This window comes from Hemitrygon akajei, unplaced genomic scaffold, assembly GCF_048418815.1.
Source record: "Hemitrygon akajei unplaced genomic scaffold, sHemAka1.3 Scf000122, whole genome shotgun sequence".
Classification (NCBI taxonomy): Eukaryota; Metazoa; Chordata; class Chondrichthyes; order Myliobatiformes; family Dasyatidae; genus Hemitrygon; species Hemitrygon akajei.
Genome location: NW_027332008.1, coordinates 1,768,730 through 1,788,002, shown reverse-complemented (window position 1 = coordinate 1,788,002; position 19,273 = coordinate 1,768,730). Strand labels below are relative to the sequence as shown.

The following is a 19,273-nucleotide window of genomic DNA, read 5'->3' as shown; positions in this document are numbered from 1 at the left end:
GGTAGGAATTTTCCCCTCAGGTTGGGTAAGATCATGGATTTAGGGCAAAAAGTGACACATTTATGAGGAATCTGAGGGGAAACTACTTCACTCAGAGGGTGGTGCGAATGCGGAACCAGCTCCCAGCAGAAGTAAGAGATGGAGGCTCGATTGTAGAATTTGAGAGATGTTTGTGTGGGTATATCAATGAGGGAGGTATAGAGGGCTATGATCTGGGTGCAGGGAGATAGGACCACACTGACCATGACACGGACTGGATGGGCTAACCGTCCTGTGTCTGTGCTCTAAGGGCTCTGTGAATCTGAATTGAAACTTCTACACACAATCGACAGGTCGAATCCAACAATGTGATTTTATTTTTGGACCAGCGTCTGCACTGCTGAGAGCTCTGTAGAGCTGGAACTACCATGAAATTTACTGAATGCATCCAGAAAGGGTGAATACAACCACTGGAATTTTAGTATCCCCATTACAAAATGGCTGAATGTTCCGTTCATCTTTGTCACAATGAAACCGAGAACGTGTCACACTGAGTTTGTTGTTTCCCCGCTCGGTTATCTTTGCGAGCCACTTCCTCCGTCACCAGGGCAACAGCTCACCAGAGCTGCAGAGAGTGTTGAACATGTTTATCGCTCTCTGGTTGCTGACTCTCAGCGGAGAGAGAGAGTGACCTCAGATACGAGGATGTTTTCAGCAGTTACTGTCCGGGATGGAATGAAGAAGATTGTAGGGATCGTATTTATGCAATTCTGTTCTGGGTGTCAAACATCTTGCAGTTAGTCATCGTTTCTGCAAGAAAAGAAACCAAAAAAAAAAATCTCTTGTACTGAGTTTCCAGTGCTATATTTCCAATTTAATATTTAGAACATTTTGTTCCTGCTACACGACGGGGAAAGTGCCGGCACATAGACATGGGCTACACCGCACTCAACAATAAAATAATGAACAAATGTGCTCAATGTAACTGTGGAGGCAACTCTTCCGCTGACCCCGTCCAGACAACGGATCATCAGGCTTCAGTTCTGTCACTCGTTGGTGTGGGAGCGTAAGATTTTGAACTGGGATTAACTGAGACACTGGCGCATATTACCGGCAGCAAAGAGCCTTGGGAGAGTTGGTGTTTGAGATACAATCTTGGAATGGGAGCTCCAGGAATATGGAAATGGCATTGTTTGATAGATAGATAGATACTTTATTCATCCCCATGGGGAAATTCAACATTTTTTCCAATGTCCCATACACTTGTTGTAGCAAAACTAATTACATACAATACTTAACTCAGTAAAAAATATGATATGCATCTAAATCACTCTCTCAAAAAGCATTAATAATAGCTTTTAAAAAGTTCTTAAGTAGTTTACTTAAATACATTAAATACAATCAACCCCGGCACTTTAACATATCTTACTCCTGGCGGTTGAATTGTAAAGCCGAATGGCATTGGGGAGTATTGACCTCTTCATCCTGTCTGAGGAGCATTGCATCGATAGCAACCTGTCGCTGAAACTGCTTCTCTGTCTCTGGATGGTGCTATGTAGAGGATGTTCAGGGTTTTCCATAATTGACCGTAGCCTACTCAGCGCCCTTCGCTCAGCTACCGATGTTATACTCTCCAGTACTTTGCCCACGACAGAGCCCGCCTTCCTTACCAGCTTATTAAGACGTGAGGCGTCCCTCTTCTTAATGCTGCCTCCCCAACACGCCACCACAAAGAAGAGGGCGCTCTCCACAACTGACCTATAGAACATCTTCAGCATCTCACTACAGACATTGAATGACGCCAACCTTCTAAGGAAGTACAGTCGACTCTGTGCCTTCCTGCACAAGGCATCTGTGTTGGCAGTCCAGTCTAGCTTCTCGTCTAACTGTACTCCCAGATACTTGTAGGTCTTAACCTGCTCCACACATTCTCCATTAAAACTGCTTCGGTTTACGTTGGTGCTTTTACAGATGCGGCTGGATGTTCCTCCTTCCGCAATGAAACAGACGTCTCCGGTGGCTGGATATTAGTAGCGTGAATCTCTCAGTGTGAGATTGGGAATACCTAGTATGAGATGTGGAAAAGATGTGCGGGCTGTGACCCTCTGAGGTTGGATCCTGGGATACCACACATGTTTTGACCCAGATAAAATGAATCAGGGGATTAAGTTGTCCGGGTTTATGAGATGTTGATCGAGTATTTCTGTTCTGTGCTCAGATGTTTGGTTCTGAAGTTCCTTTGGAAGCAAAGCAGAGAATGAGTTCCCATTCCATCCCTCACAGGGAAAGGTTGTGATTAAATACACTGTTTTGTGTTTGCACCAGTAGACATAGACCGGGGTTTCAGAATTCAATTCACATTTGGAAATCCCCCCTCACTCTCACCTGTCTGTCTGCCAGTGGGAGTCAAACAGAAACTCAAGATGCTGAAGGTAGAACAAAACATGGAACAGTACATCTCAGGAACAGGCCCTTCGGCCACAATGGTGTGCCAAACCAGCTAAAAAGTAAATCAACCCCCTCCCTCAAAATCTAGGGTTTGTGGGGGTGGGGGTGAAGTTAGGGCGGGAGTGATAATTTACATCAACTGAATAACAACAAGCCTGGATATAGTGGAAATGGAGAGGGTGTCTGGATTAGACGGAGAATCTGGGAACTAAGGTTGCTGCCTCAGAATAAAGAAGCTTTACTTTAAAACTGAGATGAAAGCAATTACTTCAGCCAAAGGTTGTTTGATCTGTGGAATTTGTTACCACTAAGGGCGGTGGAGGCGATCATTGGGTATATTCATGTTATGGATTGCTAAATAGGTTGAGAATTATAGCAGGAAGGAAGAATACGGTGTTGGAAAATAATCCCCCTTGATTGATTACGGAGCATTCTAGAATGACTTAATCACATAATTCTACTCCTATATATTATGACTTGTATTTTATACCATGACTGAATGATGACTTCCTTGTATCCCATCACAAACAACAGAAAATCTTCAGATGCTGGAAATCCAAGCAACACACACAAACTGCTGGACTAACCGAGCAGGCCGGGCAGCATCTATGGAAGAGAGTAGCGTCGACATACGGATGTTGCCTGGCCTGATGAGTTCCTCCAGAATTTTGTGTCTGTTCTTTTGTGTCAGGCTTGGTAAAGAGTGAGGGGCAGTTACAGATTTCTTCACTCGGATTATGACACAGCGTTCAAGATTTAAATTTCAGGTTAATGCTTTGTTCTCGTTTGTTTTAGTAACATACTTCATTATCTCTCTGGTTAAAGTTAGACCTGCGGTGAGAGGTTTATTGGAAGAAACGCCCACAACTGGAAGCAAACCACAGCTGAAAACGAGGGAACAGCAGCAAGTGAACCAGCCCGAGGATTGAGAGCACCGACTGGAGAGAACCATTCTGACTCGGAGATTGCATTGATACAGCCAGGAGAAAGTTTGGTGAGTCTCATTTACCCAAATACTAGTCCTTTAGACATTACATTTCTGTACCAAGGAAGGTAGGAAATAACTGGAGTGGGACTAAATAAACCCAGAAGTGCCAGTTATGCCAGTTGCAATCATTCCAGATCTGCTAATGTGCTGTCAGCATCAGCTCTGTGAAGCCACGCACATCCCTCATATTGTTAGCTCATTTCAAACTTGTCACTCCTGATGTTTCCTTGCTTGTCTGTGTTACGTCATAATAATCTCAAAATGCGTTGAGAATTTTTTTCCCTTCAGAAGACGCTACAGTTGTTTCCTGCTGTAGTGATTGTAGAAATGTGGAATTACCATGAACTACAGCAACATGTCATTGACCCCTCTGTCTATTGCAAGCTGCAATGATATACTTGCCCTCGATTATATCGTCGTGCAAGCCTCTGCTAAGAGCAAATCCTCTTGAAGCCAAATGTCCCAGCACATTTCATTCAGTCCTAACTAGCAAATGCCAACGAATAATTTAAATTTACATACCCTGTCGCCATCGTGTTTTTCAACCAATAAATTGTCAGAACCTATGAATCTGTGATTAAGCAGAAATAGGTTTGGCAATGTTCCCATTTGACCCTGTACCAAAGCCATGGGTTATACCTGTACTTGAGATGAACGAATGTCCTTGCAGCCAGGACTACTAGAGCTGCCGGAGTCGGTTTAAACTCAGTCATTTCGGGATGGGAAGCAGCGTGTTGGGTCAGATGATGGAGGAGTTGATATAAAGGTAGATGCAATGTTCAGAGAGACTGTGGAAAGATTGGCTGTGGAGAGGGCATCGTGTAGTGAAAAGCAGCAACAGTTTCCCTTCCCCCTCCTCACTCACCCTCTCACCCTCCTGTTCTTTTGCCAGTATTGATCGCGGGAGTTAGGAACTCTTTCTACTCACTGCCCAGAGAAATTAAAGCCTTTGATTCCATTCAAAGCTCTGTTTGCTTATAAAGAGTGGGGTTGAAGTGTTATCGAAATGAACATGGGAGAATGCGTAACGAAAGTTTAAATCAGATCAGCAGCAGGTTCGGAGGGCAGAGTGGTCCACTTATGCATTTGGTGTGTTGATTAGAAAAGTTCTGACAGTTTAATTCGTGTAAGCCAATATAAGTTCTGCATAATAATTATATTATGCAAGTGAAAAGAAACCATACATTGATTAAGTATATACATCGAGATTTGTGTGTTAATGTTGTATCCCAGCAGGTTGCGGATTGAGCGAGACACAATCGGTGAGCTGGTCAGCGCGGTACAGTCTCCCCATCTACCGCACGCACCAGCTCACCGCCCCGCCCAATGCCCCACGCGCGCCCTCTCGCGGAAATCCGTCACCCTCGGGCTGACGTTGAGAAGATTTAAGCATGCTGCGCGTGCCCGGTATCTCTCGTGAACTGACGTGAGATTTACTTGTCTCTCATTGGTGACACCAAATACCAATTTAGCATACCAACCAATGGGGATATGGGCTTCATCATTAAGGAGTTTCCTTAACAAGGAGTTGGCGGAGCTGTAAAGGCGACGGATTGAAGTGGGAGTTCAGGGGGTTTATCTCCTCTGAATGAGCTAGGATGGAGAAGGCTTCAGCATATTTTCAGTGGACACCGATAAAGTGTTGCCTGCAAGTGCGGAGTCGGGGTGATTTTGACAGCAAGTCACGATCTTACTATCTGACACGGTGGGCTGGAGGGACCCAGTGGCTGCCTTTTGTTTGAGGTGTCTGGGTTTAAACAACAGAGAAAACAGACGCACCTTAGGCCAGCAGGCTGTTTCAGTGGGTGTTGTGTGGTCAGATGCTTGGAGTATGGTTGCTCCCTGTCTGCATTAGGGACAAAATGCAACATTTACAAGTCTGTTATTGACTGGAAACATCTATATTCATTCTTTTTTATTTGTTTATGATACAATCATTGTCCAATTTATGTTCAAGTTTAATAGTCATTCAAAACATACATGAAAACACACGAACACAGCCAAATACAACAGCGTTACTGCACACAAAGCCTCCTAGCTGGGAACTGCCTCTCTGAGATACCCCAAGGGCATAGGCATTTCCTGAATAATATTATCTATCCATCATAGCATCTGTCATCCTCTCCTTCTTTTGCCTTCTGTTTTACCGAAAATGAGAGTCGTCTCCAAAGAATCCTGTCCCCTCATGATGTGGTCAAAATAATTGAGCTTTTCAAGCTTCCCAGTGAGCAGTCTGGCGTATTTCTCCAAGTATTGACTTGTTGGATCTTCTTGCTGTCCAACGAACACTTTCCCCCAACATCCAAGTTCAGAGGCGTTGATTATTTTGTATTCAGACTTACTAATAGTCCAGCTCTCACAGCCTTACATCACAACTGGAAATACTATATACTTGACTCTACGGTCCTTCGTAAACAATGTTATGTCTCTGCATTTCAGTATTTTATCTAAATTTGCCATTGCTGCCCTCCCCAGAAGTAAGCGCCGTTTAATACGCTGCACTTACCATCATTTTCAATCTTTCTTTACTGATTAAAAATGTATATGAATAGATACAAATCAAAGGTGAAGCTATATCAAATACATAATGGAATAAATGTACAAACAAAGAAAATGATATACACTGTCAAAATGATGTGTAATATAATATTAGGCTATTACGTATAAACAGAGAACCACAACTCCTCTTAATAATTCATACAAAAAAAGACTGGTAATGTTCTATTTATAGGAGAGAAAAAAACACTAAACTAACCTAAAACAAAAAAGGGGGGGGGGGAACTGGACATTCCATTTGAGGACAAGATTACAAAAAAAGAAGAAAACGTCCTTCTGGTCAAATCTGAAACTTCACGGGGGCAGAAAGAAAAGAAAGAAAATAACTAAAAAAATAAAAAAAGAAAAGAAAAGAAATTAGATCTTATGAAAATATTGAATAAAAGGTGGCCAGGTTTGTTCAAATTTGAAAGATGTATCGAATGTCCGACTTCTAATTTTCTCCAAGTTTAAACAAAACATAATGGAGGAGAGCCTGAAAAAAGCAGTAGGTGGATTAGGATCCTTCCAATGCAACAAAATAGCTCTCCTACACAATAAATTTGAAAAGGCTATCACATTTACCATCTATAGAAATCTTTGAACCAGGGAAGATAAAATCCGTCTCTGTTTCCACTTCCTTTCCATTTATTACCACAGAGTTAATAGGCCTGGCTGGTTTTCTTAATATTAAGCAAGAAGCCAGCTTCAACTTTCTTCTTTCACTTTCATTAGAAGCTTCTTCAGATCCTCCTCACTTTCAGCCATTAGAATAGTATCACATGCATATCTGAATTTATTAATATTCTGTCTGGTAATTTTCACTGCAGCATTTTGAGTCCTCTGGACTCAATTCCTCATATGTTCAGCATATAGATTAAATAAGCAGGGTGACAATATGCAGCCTGGTCATACTCCTTTCCAAACCTTGAACCAGTTTTTGTTCTGTGTCGTGCTAACTGTTGCTTCTTGCTCTTTGTACAAATTTCTCATAAGGCAGAACCGATGTCCAGGTATTCCCATTTCTTTAAGGATTTGCCATAGTTTATTATGGACCACACTGCTGAAGGCTTTAGAGTAGTCAATAAAACATAGATAAATACTTTTCTGAAATTCTCGCGATTTCTCCATTATCCAGCGTAGGTTAGCAATTTGGTCTCTGGTGTCTCTGCCTCTTCTAAAAGCAGCTTCTATCTGGCAGTTCGTGTTCCATATATTGCTAGGGTCTTGCTTGCACAATCTTTAGCTTTACCTTTCTAGCACGTGAAAACTTTCGGTAATTTGAACAATACTTTACATTTCCGTTCTTGGGTATTGGGATAAAAACGGAACTTAATCCAGCCTAAAAGTCATTGTTGTTTATATTTTCCCAGATCTGCTGGAAAATTGAATGCAACACTTTTATAGCATCACCTTTTAGAATTTTCAACAATTTTACTGAAATATTGTCACATCCTGCAGCCTTATTATTGGCAATGTTTTCTATCACGCATTCGACTTCACTTTCCAGAATGTCTGGCTCTAGATCGATGAGGGAGTCATTGCAGATGTCTTCGCTGTTGGATCTTTCTGCAATTCTTCTGTGTGTTCCTGCCAACTCCCTTTGTCCTTTGCTTCTGTAAGGTCCTTCCCTTCTTTGTCTTTTCCTATGCTCATTTTAGGTGAAATGTTCCTTTGATTTCTCTAATCTTCTGCAACAGATCTCTTCTTTTTTTTTTCCAATTCTGTTGGCTTCTTCAGCTTCACTGCATCGCCCCTATAAGTAAGTTTCCTTATATTTCCTTGCTATCTTCTTGAAATTTGTGTTCAGTTGGAGGTCTTTGTACCAATCTCCATTTACTCCCTGGAATGTCGGAGAGGGAGCAGTGACCTTACAAAAGTGTTTTAAATTTGAATGACAGAGTAACTGTTTTTATATGTGTACTTTTTATATATGTGTAATTCAGGTCATTGCCAGCAGGTGGGGCTTTCTTCCACCCGGACGTCAGACAAGAAGACAGCAATCAACCAACGTCAGTCACTGTCAGAATGGACACAGGTATGTTCATTGGGCTCTTTCTCATTAACTCTGTCATCATGGTACACGTGTAGTCAAATCGTCAATAATTCAGAGGGATAAACTTGGGCGATAAAGGGACAGAGAGAAAGTACCATCAAACGGGGTCATTGTTCCAACTGGTAAAGCGTCCATGAGCACTGGAACAATTCACCAGGTCCAGCACAGGGACCTAACAAGGGGAATGGTCGAATCACTCCCCTCACCACACAAATCTTCACCTGAGTGGAGGGGAAGGAGCCCCTGAATAAGGTAGAAGTGGGTAACACACAGACAGGAATACAACAGCGGGCAATGTAACAGTCGAGGGAACAGATAGAATTTCCGTCAGCATTTGGTATGCCCTGATGTGGGAAATGCCTCCGACAGCCATTGAGAGAAACAGATGTTGTTTTATGTTTGGAAGGGCAATGTTGAATTCTCCCCAGATTAACGGTTTGTTGCACAATGGAGATGAGGGGAGTTCCCGGTGTTTGTTTTCTGTGGCCGAGTTAAAGAACGTTATATTGAGGGAGGACGGGCTGGGTGCAGGAGACAGTTAACAACAGAAATTGTACTCAGGGAATCTGGGGGTGGGGGCTACTGAAGCAATGAAATGTCCTTGGCGAATAGGATTAAAGTAAAACAAAATAATAAGTGGAGAGGACACCGTACAAAATGCTGGAGGAACTCAGCAGGTCAGGAAGCACCTACAGAGAAAAAATAACCTTCAACGTTTCGGGCTGAGAATCTGTAAATTGATTTCAAAGTCGTCTTGGGTACATAAAATGGAGTCAGCACTAGAGGAGCGTTGTTCTGGCTGAAGGTCTGTGACCAGTAGTGTCCGCAAGGATCACTGTTTCGCCATGCGTCGTGTCTGTCAATCAAATAGGTTAATCATATGATATACTGGGTGGACTTATTCGTTGATTTACAGAGTTGGAGGAGTTGAACATATTTGGGACTGTTGTCAACGTGTTCAGCATCCAGTTAGAAATAGGAACAGAGAGTCACCAAGTACAGATAATTCAGGCAAATGTGAGAAGTTGCATTTTGAGAGGTCAAATTCGCGAGCAATGTGCACAGTGAATGTTGGGACTGATAATAAGATTGATGTACTGTCGGGTCTTGTGATGGGTATGCACAGCTCCCTGAAGGTGGCAACACAATTGGTAGTGTGCTAACGATGAGTTGAGGTATTTGTTAAAGTTAGACTGTAACTGGATACACGTTGGTTAAGAGACAATTTCAGTATTGTGCACAAATCGAGAATGATGTGGAGGGTCTGTAGAGGGTGCAGACGAGTTTCACCACAAAAACCTGAGGTAACAGGTTTAAGTTTAGATGGTAAAGTTTAAAGGGGATTTAGGATGCATGTTTTCCACAGAGAGTGATCGGTGTCTGGAATGAACTGCCGAGGGAAGGACTGGAAACAGATACTCAGCAGCATCTGAGAGGCGTTTGAACTCATGAGTAGGCCAAGAACGGAGGGATATTGATCATGTTCCTGAAGATGGGATTGGTTTAAATTGGCATCGTGTCTGCATACGCATGGTACATCTACTATTTTATGTTCTATGACCGACTACAGATCTGAACTCCTCCATCTCCGCCTTCCTGTCAAATTGTGAGGATCACCAACTGTTCCAGTTGACGAGATTCTACATGGAGCGACTGCAGCAGGCGATTGAGGAGGGTGTGGAGGGAGTCAGCTTCATGTTAATGGGCGAGGATCACTTCACCGGGCGAGAGTATCACGTAAGTGGGAGGAACATAGACTGAGTGTAGATTCTACTGAATCTATCACAAACCGACAGAACCGGTGTAACAGCACCTCTGGGCAGTGAAAATCCTGTAATGCTTGTGGGGAACATCAAGAAAAGAGTTTTCATCTGCGGAAACCCTGAACCTTCATTAACCAATACAAGCCTCTCTCCAGTTTTCTGATCACATTCATTTATAGACAGATTAGGATACAGGCAATGATTGAGAGGTGAATTTAGTGATGTGACACTTGACGGACATTGCAAGTGGACAGAAAACCACTTTACACCACTCTCTCTGACATCACACCATGTTCCCAATGTTCGACCTTAGTGGCCATTCATCAATGTGTTCCCCTGATGACCCATGGGTTTCCCACAAATCAAATATACAGTGACCTATTTCTCAGCTCATTCTCAGTCTACCTTCAACCCCATTTTCAACTCAGGCAACACTGACTATCGTCTCTCATTTGAACTGCTGACTCTTATTTTGATCAATATCCCAACATGCCTCATGTTTCTGTTACCTTCTGTTCCTTGTGACTTCCAATTTGAGTTTGTAATTACCACAGCTTATACTGTTAACATGGAAAGTGCAACATTAGTGCCACTGAAAATATTCTAAACATCTACAGCTAACATAGAATTACAAAGAAACAGCTTTCCAATGGTCCTCGTGCTACTGGAGTGCATTCACCTATTGCCACCCAGAATGAATATTAGTGCAGTGCCAGACACCATACTGAACACTACATTCCACGTGAGGCAGCTGACAATTTCAGTCCAAACTTCTTACTCAACATTACCACCAGTTGGCTTTGGTCTGTCACACATGCACAATAGGCCTGAGTTTGCTGACTGCTCCTCACTGCCAGTTTCCAGCTGTTGGCTGCCACTGGACCCCTCATGGAGCCTGGCAGTGAAGTGTGAAGCTGCTGCGGTTCACCAGGGATTACCCTGGCGAAAATCAACAGTGACCCGGCCATAGTATCACCTAGTCATAGTCAACAAACCCTACAGTACAGCAACAGGCTCTTCTGCCCATCTCGTCCACACCGACCTATTATCTGCTTAGTCCCATTGATCTGAACCCGGACTGGAGACATCCAAAACTCCCCCATTAAATGAACTTATCCAAACTGATCTTAAATAATCAACTCGAATGTACATCGACTAATTAAGATGGCAGCACGTTCCGGGCTCTTCAGCAACCTCTGAGTGAACAAGTTCCCCCTCATATTGCCTTTCACCTGTCATCGTTACCCTATGATCTCTAATTCCAGTCCCACCCAACCTCAGTAATAAACGCATTTTCGCACTAACGCTCTCTATACCTTTTATAAACGTGTATACCTCTGTCACATCTTTCATGGTCCTCCTACACTCTATGGAATAATGTCCTAGCCTATTCACACTTTCTCTATATCTCAGATCCTCAACTCCTGGCAACAATCTGTATTTTATTCTTCACTCGTTCAATCTTATTGATATCCTTCCGGGAGGTAAGTGTACACATTGCTTCAAATTAGCCTCTGCAACATCAACTTCGACATAATATCCCAAATTCTGTATTCAATATTTTGATTTATGAAGCCCCATGTCCAAAAAGCTTTAGAACGCCATCTACCTTCGACAACACTTTCAAGAAATTTTGGATCTGTATCACTTTGCAGGATCTCATCACACTTCCTACTCTTGTCATTGCTACCAATGTGGACCAAGACCTGCTCATCCTGCCCTTAAGAAAGTTTCAGAGTCGATACGAGATATCACTGACCTCGGCAACACACCAACCAAAAATCCTGTTCTCGTAAATAGAATCTCCAGTCTGTTCTCCTGACCATTGAATTCCCCCTGTCAGTGCAGCTCAGCACTTCTCATCCCTTCTGAGTCACAAAGCCAAACTCAGAGCCAGAGGCATAATCACCGTGGCTTTCCTCTGCGAGGCCATACCCCGAAACTGAAAGCCGTATACCTGTTATAGAGGGGTTTCCTGCAGTGGCTGTCTATCCCTTTCTTACCCATAACCCCGCCTCCCCCGCTGACATCACCCAGTTCCTGTGTACTGTTCCCTTACCCCGCTGATGTCACCCAGTTGCCTGTGTCCTGTTCCCTTACCCCGCTGACGTCACCCAGTTGCCTGTGTCCTGCGTCCAGCTCCCTCCCTGTACAGTCTGTCAGTCAACCTCTCAGCCTCCCGAGTGATCCCGGGTTCATCCAGCTCCAGCTCCCATTCCTCAGCACAGTCTGTAAGAAGCTGCAGCTGGATGAAATTCCTGAAGGTGCAGTTGTCAGGGACACTGGGGGCCTCCCTGTCTTGCCGCACCCAGTAGGAAGAGCATCCCACTATCCTGCCTGACATTCCCACTGTTCTAACCGTGACAAAAAGAAGGGAAATATTACCCAAGATCTACCTAAATCCTTCGCCTCTCCTCACTGATCCCTCTTTGACACAAAGCCTCAATAACCTACTCTATCCCTGGCTCACTCACACTATGTCTGCTCCTTTTAAACCTTGTCAAATGGATAAGTACACCGCAATCTGTGGCATTCAGAAAGTCATGACTGACCACGCTAACTTCTTTTAAAATCTCTTTCCTGCAACGAACACTTCAATGGCTCTCAGTGATCTTTGTCCTGCAGAATGTGCTGGGTCAGTCCATGTTCAGGGTAGATTTGTACCCATCCCTCCGCTCCTCAATATATTCCCCATTGTTCATTACAGAGCGTGACTGAGCTCGCGGAGAAGGGAAACCGAGCGGGCGCTTCCAAACTCCTCCTGGATCTGGTGATGGAGAAGGGCTCCGGGGCCCGGAGGGTGATGTGGGAATCCTTTGTGAAACTACATCACCACTTACCGAAGCTGAGCAGAATATTGAATGAAATACGGGAACGTGGTACGGTGAACAATACACTGTGTGTTACAGATGTAAATGCTGATGAATTTACAGTATTACACAGAACAGACTTCATGCAGGTTAATCTGTTTTGAACAGGTGACGGCCAGTTCGCCTACATGGACACTGTGCGGGGTTTATCTGAAGTGCCCGCGCATCTGAAAGGTAATCGATGGAATGGAAATCTCAAAATCTTTATTTCAGTCTGAGAGTCTGAATACGTGTCTTTAGAGGCCTGTTTAGAGACTGTCAGAGTCTGGGAGACAGGTTTTTGTTGTTATTTTACAATGAGTGTGTGAATACGTCACTTTAGAGGCCTGTTTAGAGACTGACAGAGTCTGGGAGACAGGTTTTTGTTGTTATTTTACAATGAGTGTGTGATTACGTCACTTTAGAGGCCTGTTTAGAGACTGACAGAGTCTGGGAGACAGGTTTTTGTTGTTATTTCACACTGAAAGTCTGAATACGTCTCTTTAGAGGCCTGTTTAGAGACTGTCAGAGTCTGGGAGAGGTTTTTGTTGTTATTTCACTCTGAGAGTCTGAATACGTCTCTTTAGAGGCCTGTTTAGAGACTGTCAGAGTCTGGGAGACAGGTTTTTGTTGTTATTTCACACTGAGAGTCTGAATACATCTCTTTAGAGGCCTGTTTAGAGACTGTCAGAGTCTGGAAGACTGGTTTTTGTTGCTGTGGCTGGAGGACAGGAAGCAATTTGCATTTGTCACAACACCCGGCACCTTCCCGATCTCGGGATCGGCACACAGAGGCCTCTATGAGTTTGATAAACAGACATTCCCGTCGGCCTCTGTCCTGTTGCAGTCGCTGTACCTACCTCTCCACCTATCTTTGTATCATCCGCAAACTTTGCCACAAATACATTTATTCCATCATCTAAATAATTGACAAACAATCTGAAAAGCAGCGGTCCCAATAATGATCCCTGAGGAGCACCACCAGTCACTGGCAGCCAATCAGAAAAAGGCCCCTTTTATTCCCACTCTCTGCCTGCTGCCTGTCAGCAATTCCGCATCACGTGCCAGTATCTTTCCTGTGACGTCATATATTTTTATCTGGTTAATCAGGTTCGTGTGCGGCACCTCATCAAATGCTTTCTGAAAATCCAAGTAAATGGCATCCACTGACTCTCCTTTGGCCAGCCTGCTTCTTACTTCCACCGTGAAATCTAACAGAACCATTGCTAACTTATTTTGTCATTCGTCTCAAAGTACCTCGAAACCTCAACCTTAGTAAGAGACTCCAACCCTTTCCCAGTCGCTGAGTTTTGGCTAACTGGCCTATAATTTTCCTTCTTTTGCCTTCCTCCCTTCTTAAAGACTAGAGTGACAATTGCAATCTTCCAGTCCTCCGGGACCATGCCAGAATCAAGTAATTCTTCAAAGATCATGACCAATCCATCCGTCATCCCTTCAGCAACCTCTCTCAGATCTCTGGGATGTAGCCCATCTGGCCCAGGTGACTTTGCACCTTAAGAGCTTTCAGTATGCCGGGAACTTTTTTCTTTTGAAATAGCAATGGCACTCACTCCTACTGCCTGTCACTCGCAGACCACTGCATGCTGCTAGCATCTTCCACAGTGAAGATATATGCAAAGCACACATTAAGCTATTCTGCCATTTGTTTGTCCACTATTACTATCACACCAACATCATTTCCCAGTGTTCCAGTATCAACTCTCACCTCCCTTTTACTCTTCATATAACTGAAAAAAGTGTGTATTATCCTGCTTTATATTATTGGCTTTTCTGCCCTCATATTTCATCTTTTCCCTTCTTATCGCTTTTTTAGTTGCCTTTTGTTGGATTTTAAAAGTTTAATATTCATCCAACTTTCCCTCACTTTTGTTATCTTGCATGCCCTTTCCTTGGCTTTTATGCAATCCTTAACTTCCTTTGTCACCCATGGTTGCCTGCACGTGACACTAGAGAACTTCTTCCTCCGTGGGCCTTATCTATCCTGCAAATTGAGACCTATTCCCCGAAGTTTCAAACATCTCTGCTGTGCCGTTATCTCCACTAGTATCCTTCTCCAATCTACCTGGGTAAGCTTCTCTCTCGTGCCTCTGTAATTCGCTTTATTCCATAGCGATACTGATACCATAAGTTATGCTTCTCCCTCTCAAACTGCAGTATGAATTCACTCATATTATGATCACTACCAGTTCAGTGTTCTTTTCAATTAAGCTCCCTTATAAGATCCGAGCTATTACATAACACCCAATCAAAGACAGAATTTTCCTGAGTAGTCTCAAGCACAAGCTGCTCTAAAACGCTCTCTCGTAGGTATTCAATAAATTCCCTCTCTTGTGATCCGACTCCTGAAGTTTTTTGGATTTTCTAATTCCCCGTGCATATTGAATTATGTCATCACCTTGATGACACGCCTTTCCCAGCTCCCTTTGCAATCTCAACCCCACACCTTCGCTGCTATTTGCAGGCCAATATAAGATTCCCATAAAGCTTTTTTTAACCCCTGTAGTTTCCTATCTCCACCCACAAAGATTCAACATTCTCTAACCCGATGTAACCTCTTTAACAAGATGTGACTCCATCTTGAACCAACACGGCCACACCACCACTGACTATGCCTTCCTGCCTGTCCGTTCGATAAGAAGTTTATCCTTTAACGTTAAGTTTCCAACTATGGTCTTCTTTCAGCCACGACTCAGTGATGCCCACAACATTATACCAACCAATCTCTAACTGCGCCAAGAGTTCGTCCACCTTATTCTCAATGTTGCGTGCATTTAAGTGCAATGCGTTTAGTCCTGCATCTGCGCCCTTTTGAATGTTGTCTATGTGGTACAATTTAACAGTTTGTTCTGTCTGTATTTGAACCCAGTCATTGGCTTGTCCTTCCTTACATTCATGTTAAACCCATCATCTACTTGTAAAACTGTTGGTTCATCCACAGCTTTATCGTCCTAGTTCCAGTCCCCCGGCCAAAACACTCCCAACAGCTCCAGTAAATCTGCCCGCAAGAATATTGGTCCTCATCGTCCTAGTTCCAGTCCCCCGGCCAAAACACTCCCAACAGCTCCAGTAAATCTGCCCGCAAGAATATTGGTCCTCATCGTCCTAGTTCCAGTCCCCCGGCCAAAACACTCCCAACAGCTCCAGTAAATCTGCCCGCAAGAATATTGGTCCTCATCGTCCTAGTTCCAGTCCCCCGGCCAAAACACTCCCAACAGCTCCAGTAAATCTGCCCGCAAGAATATTGGTCCTCATCGTCCTAGTTCCAGTCCCCCGGCCAAAACACTCCCAACAGCTCCAGTAAATCTGCCCGCAAGAATATTGGTCCTCATCGTCCTAGTTCCAGTCCCCCGGCCAAAACACTCCCAACAGCTCCAGTAAATCTGCCCGCAAGAATATTGGTCCTCATCGTCCTAGTTCCAGTCCCCCGGCCAAAACACTCCCAACAGCTCCAGTAAATCTGCCCGCAAGAATATTGGTCCTCATCGTCCTAGTTCCAGTCCCCCGGCCAAAACACTCCCAACAGATCCAGTAAATCTGCCCGAAAGAATATTGGTCCTCATCGTCCTAGTTCCAGTCCCCCGGCCAAAACACTCCCAACAGATCCAGTAAATCTGCCCGGAAGAATATTGGTCCTCATCGGATTCACGTGCAACCCGTGCCTTTTGTACAGGTCCTACCTACCCCGGAAGTGGTCCCAATTATCCAGAAATCTGAATTTCTGCCCCCTGCTCCAAATGCTCTGCCACACATTTCTCTGCCACCCCATTCTATTCCTATTGCCACTGTCGGGTGGCACAGGCAGCAATCCTGAGATCACTACTTTTGAGATCCTGTTCCTCAGCTTTTTCCCTAACCCCCTGTGTTCCGTTTTCCAGACCTCCTCCCTTTGTTTTTCCTACGTCGTTGTTACCAATGTTTGTCACGACTTCTGGCTGCTCAACCTCCCTTCTCAGGATATTGTGGACGCGTCCAGAAACATTTTGGACAATGGCACCTGAGAGGCAAAGTCCCATCGGTGTCCACAGAATCGCCTACCTGCCCTCCTGACTTTAGAGTTCCCTATTACCGCTGACATCCTCTTCAGCTTCCTGCTCTTCCGCGCATCATCGGGGAATTGCCTGAGTTCATGTACCGGCTCCTCGGAGAATAAGAGACTGTAGACCAGTGCGGGGTGTATTACATCGTGACTGGCTCAGCCTGGAAAAGGAAACGGAAATTATGTTCCTTTTCTGTGGCTCAGTACTGACAGCTTCATCCTAAAGGAGTGTCAAGAACATGGGGTCCATTGTGAGAGAAGTAAAAGTCAGTAGAGCAAGTAAATGCCCCCCTCACCCCCCACTGTTACCCTCTGCAGGGTTGCACAGTTCAGCAGAAGCTGAGCAGTGAAAGCAGTGAAACCACCCGCTCCACACAACACTCTCCTCTCCAGAATCATGTGTGCATTTGGTGCTCGCTGGAACACCGGGGAATCTGCAAACTACCAACAGAGGGGAGAGTGGAGCCTTTAACAGCGGATCTGAATCAGAGCTGAAACGTTCCTGGGCCGTCGTTCATTTTCAGACACAATTATCTCTGATCACCCGATTTCACCCAAACAGTGTCTTTAACGAGTATTTTTTTTATTAAAGAAAATATGTGGTGAGCTCCATGTTCATCAGATCAGGCATTGACACCCTATTTCTCTCCGTCCTAAGATGTTCGAAGGAAACACATGGAGACTCTGCGGACACAGACTGAAACACTGAGAGTGAACACGATCCTGATGAGGGAGAAGGTGAAGGTTTTCCAGCTGGTTGATCGATACGCTGAGCTCACGGTCATTTCTACTGTTCGAGATCGGAGACTGGTGGAACATGAGCTGCTGGCAAGAGGCAGAGACCACGAGCAGTGGAGAGAAAAAGATCTCCGTGGTAAACTGGAAAAAATCCGGACTGATCAGTTATTCAAGAAGAGCTTTGTTCAAAAATTGAAAAGATCTGTCTTTGGAAATAAATCCGGGATGTCCGCAGCAGTGGCCGGAGTCCCAGGGATCGGGAAAACAACAATGGTACAAAAGATTGTTTACGACTGGGCCATGGGGAAAATATACCAACAATTCCAGTTTGTCTTCAGTTTCAAATTCCGGGATTTAAACACCATTAACTGCAGAATAAACCTGAAAGAACTGATTCTGCATCATTATCCCTACTTTGGGAATATCCTGGGAGAGGTCTGGAAACACACAGAGGGACTGCTGTTCATATTCGACGGATTGGATGAATTCAAGGACAAAATCAACTTTGTTGATGGTCGGAGAGACACAGAATCACAGTACACAGATCCTGAATTCAAGTGCAAGGTGTCTGACATTGTGTACAGTTTAATCCAGGGCAAGCTGCTCCCAGGGTGTTCAGTGCTGGTGACCACCCGCCCCACTGCGTTACATTTATTGGAAAGGGCAGACATCAGTGTCTGGGCTGAAATCCTGGGATTTGTTGGTGAGAAACGGAAGGAATATTTCATCAGGTATTTTGAAGATCAGACAGTGGCAGAAGCTGTTTTCAAACACGTGAAGGAGAACGAGATCCTGTTCACCATGAGCTACAACCCCTCCTACTGCTGGATCCTCGCACTGGCACTGGGCCCCTTCTTCACACAAAGAGTCAGGGACCCACAGCGAGTTCCCAAGACCATAACCCAACTGTACTCCTACTACATTTACAACATCCTGAAAAACCACGGCCGTGAGATTGAGAGCCCCCGTGATGTGTTACTCAGAGTTGGTCAGATGGCCTTCAGAGGAGTGTCCGAGAAGAAGATTGTGTTTACAGATGGAGATTTGATCAACTACAATCTGCAGCCTTCCCAGTTCCTGTCCGGTTTCCTGATGGAGCTTTTGGAGAGAGAGGATTCTGCCCAGAGCGTGGTGTACACATTCCCACACCTCACCATCCAAGAGTTTGTAGCTGCAGTCGCACAGTTCCTGAATCCACATTCCAGGGATATCCTGAAATTCCTTACAGAAGTCCACAGCACGACAGATGGGCGATTTGAGGTATTGCTCCGTTTTGTTGCTGGTCTCTCCTCCCCAATGACAGCTCGGTGCCTGGAGGAGCTTCTGGGTCCATTCCCTCATCAAACAACCTGCCGGGTGATTGACTGGGTGAAGGAGGAGGTGAAACGGCAGATTGCAAACACATGGAGTGCAGCTGGTAAAAGAAGCCTCCTGAACACATTGCACTACCTGTTTGAGTCTCAGAATCGTGGACTGTCTCAGGCCGCACTGGGATCTGTGGAAACACTTTCATTCAGTGGAATGACTCTGACCCCGATTGACTGTGCGGTCCTGTCTCATGTCATCGGACTCTGTGATACAATAAAACACCTCGACCTGGAGTTCTGCCACATTCAGTGTGAAGGAATCCAGAGGCTTGGACCCGGGCTGCATAAGTGCCAGGAGTTGAGGTAACTTGATTTATCTCTCACTCTGAACTGTCAAACTGTCTCATTGTGTTGTTTCAATGTAAAGGAATTTCAGTAAATTTGTAGTAAATCAGATTGTGAAGAATTGTGACAAATGCCCACGGGGATCGGTCAGTAAATCCCCACGGACGGGAGGGTTCTGTGGTTCCTTGTGAAGGGATGTTGGAGACTT

At 44.5% G+C, this 19,273-nt stretch overlaps 1 protein-coding gene across 1 annotated transcript in view; it reads left to right on the top strand.

Moving 5' to 3' along the window:
* The window catches only part of LOC140723645 (NACHT, LRR and PYD domains-containing protein 3-like), a 90,404-nt gene that overhangs the window by 30,117 nt on the left and 41,014 nt on the right, over nt 1-19,273 (top strand). Inside the window, exons 2-7 of the mRNA XM_073038218.1 lie at nt 3,253-3,421; nt 7,897-7,988; nt 9,577-9,743; nt 12,477-12,648; nt 12,748-12,813; nt 17,334-19,083. Coding sequence (XP_072894319.1) covers nt 7,979-7,988; nt 9,577-9,743; nt 12,477-12,648; nt 12,748-12,813; nt 17,334-19,083 — 2,165 coding nt within the window. The 5' untranslated portion in view covers nt 3,253-3,421; nt 7,897-7,978. The remainder of the gene's footprint in view (nt 1-3,252; nt 3,422-7,896; nt 7,989-9,576; nt 9,744-12,476; nt 12,649-12,747; nt 12,814-17,333; nt 19,084-19,273) is intronic.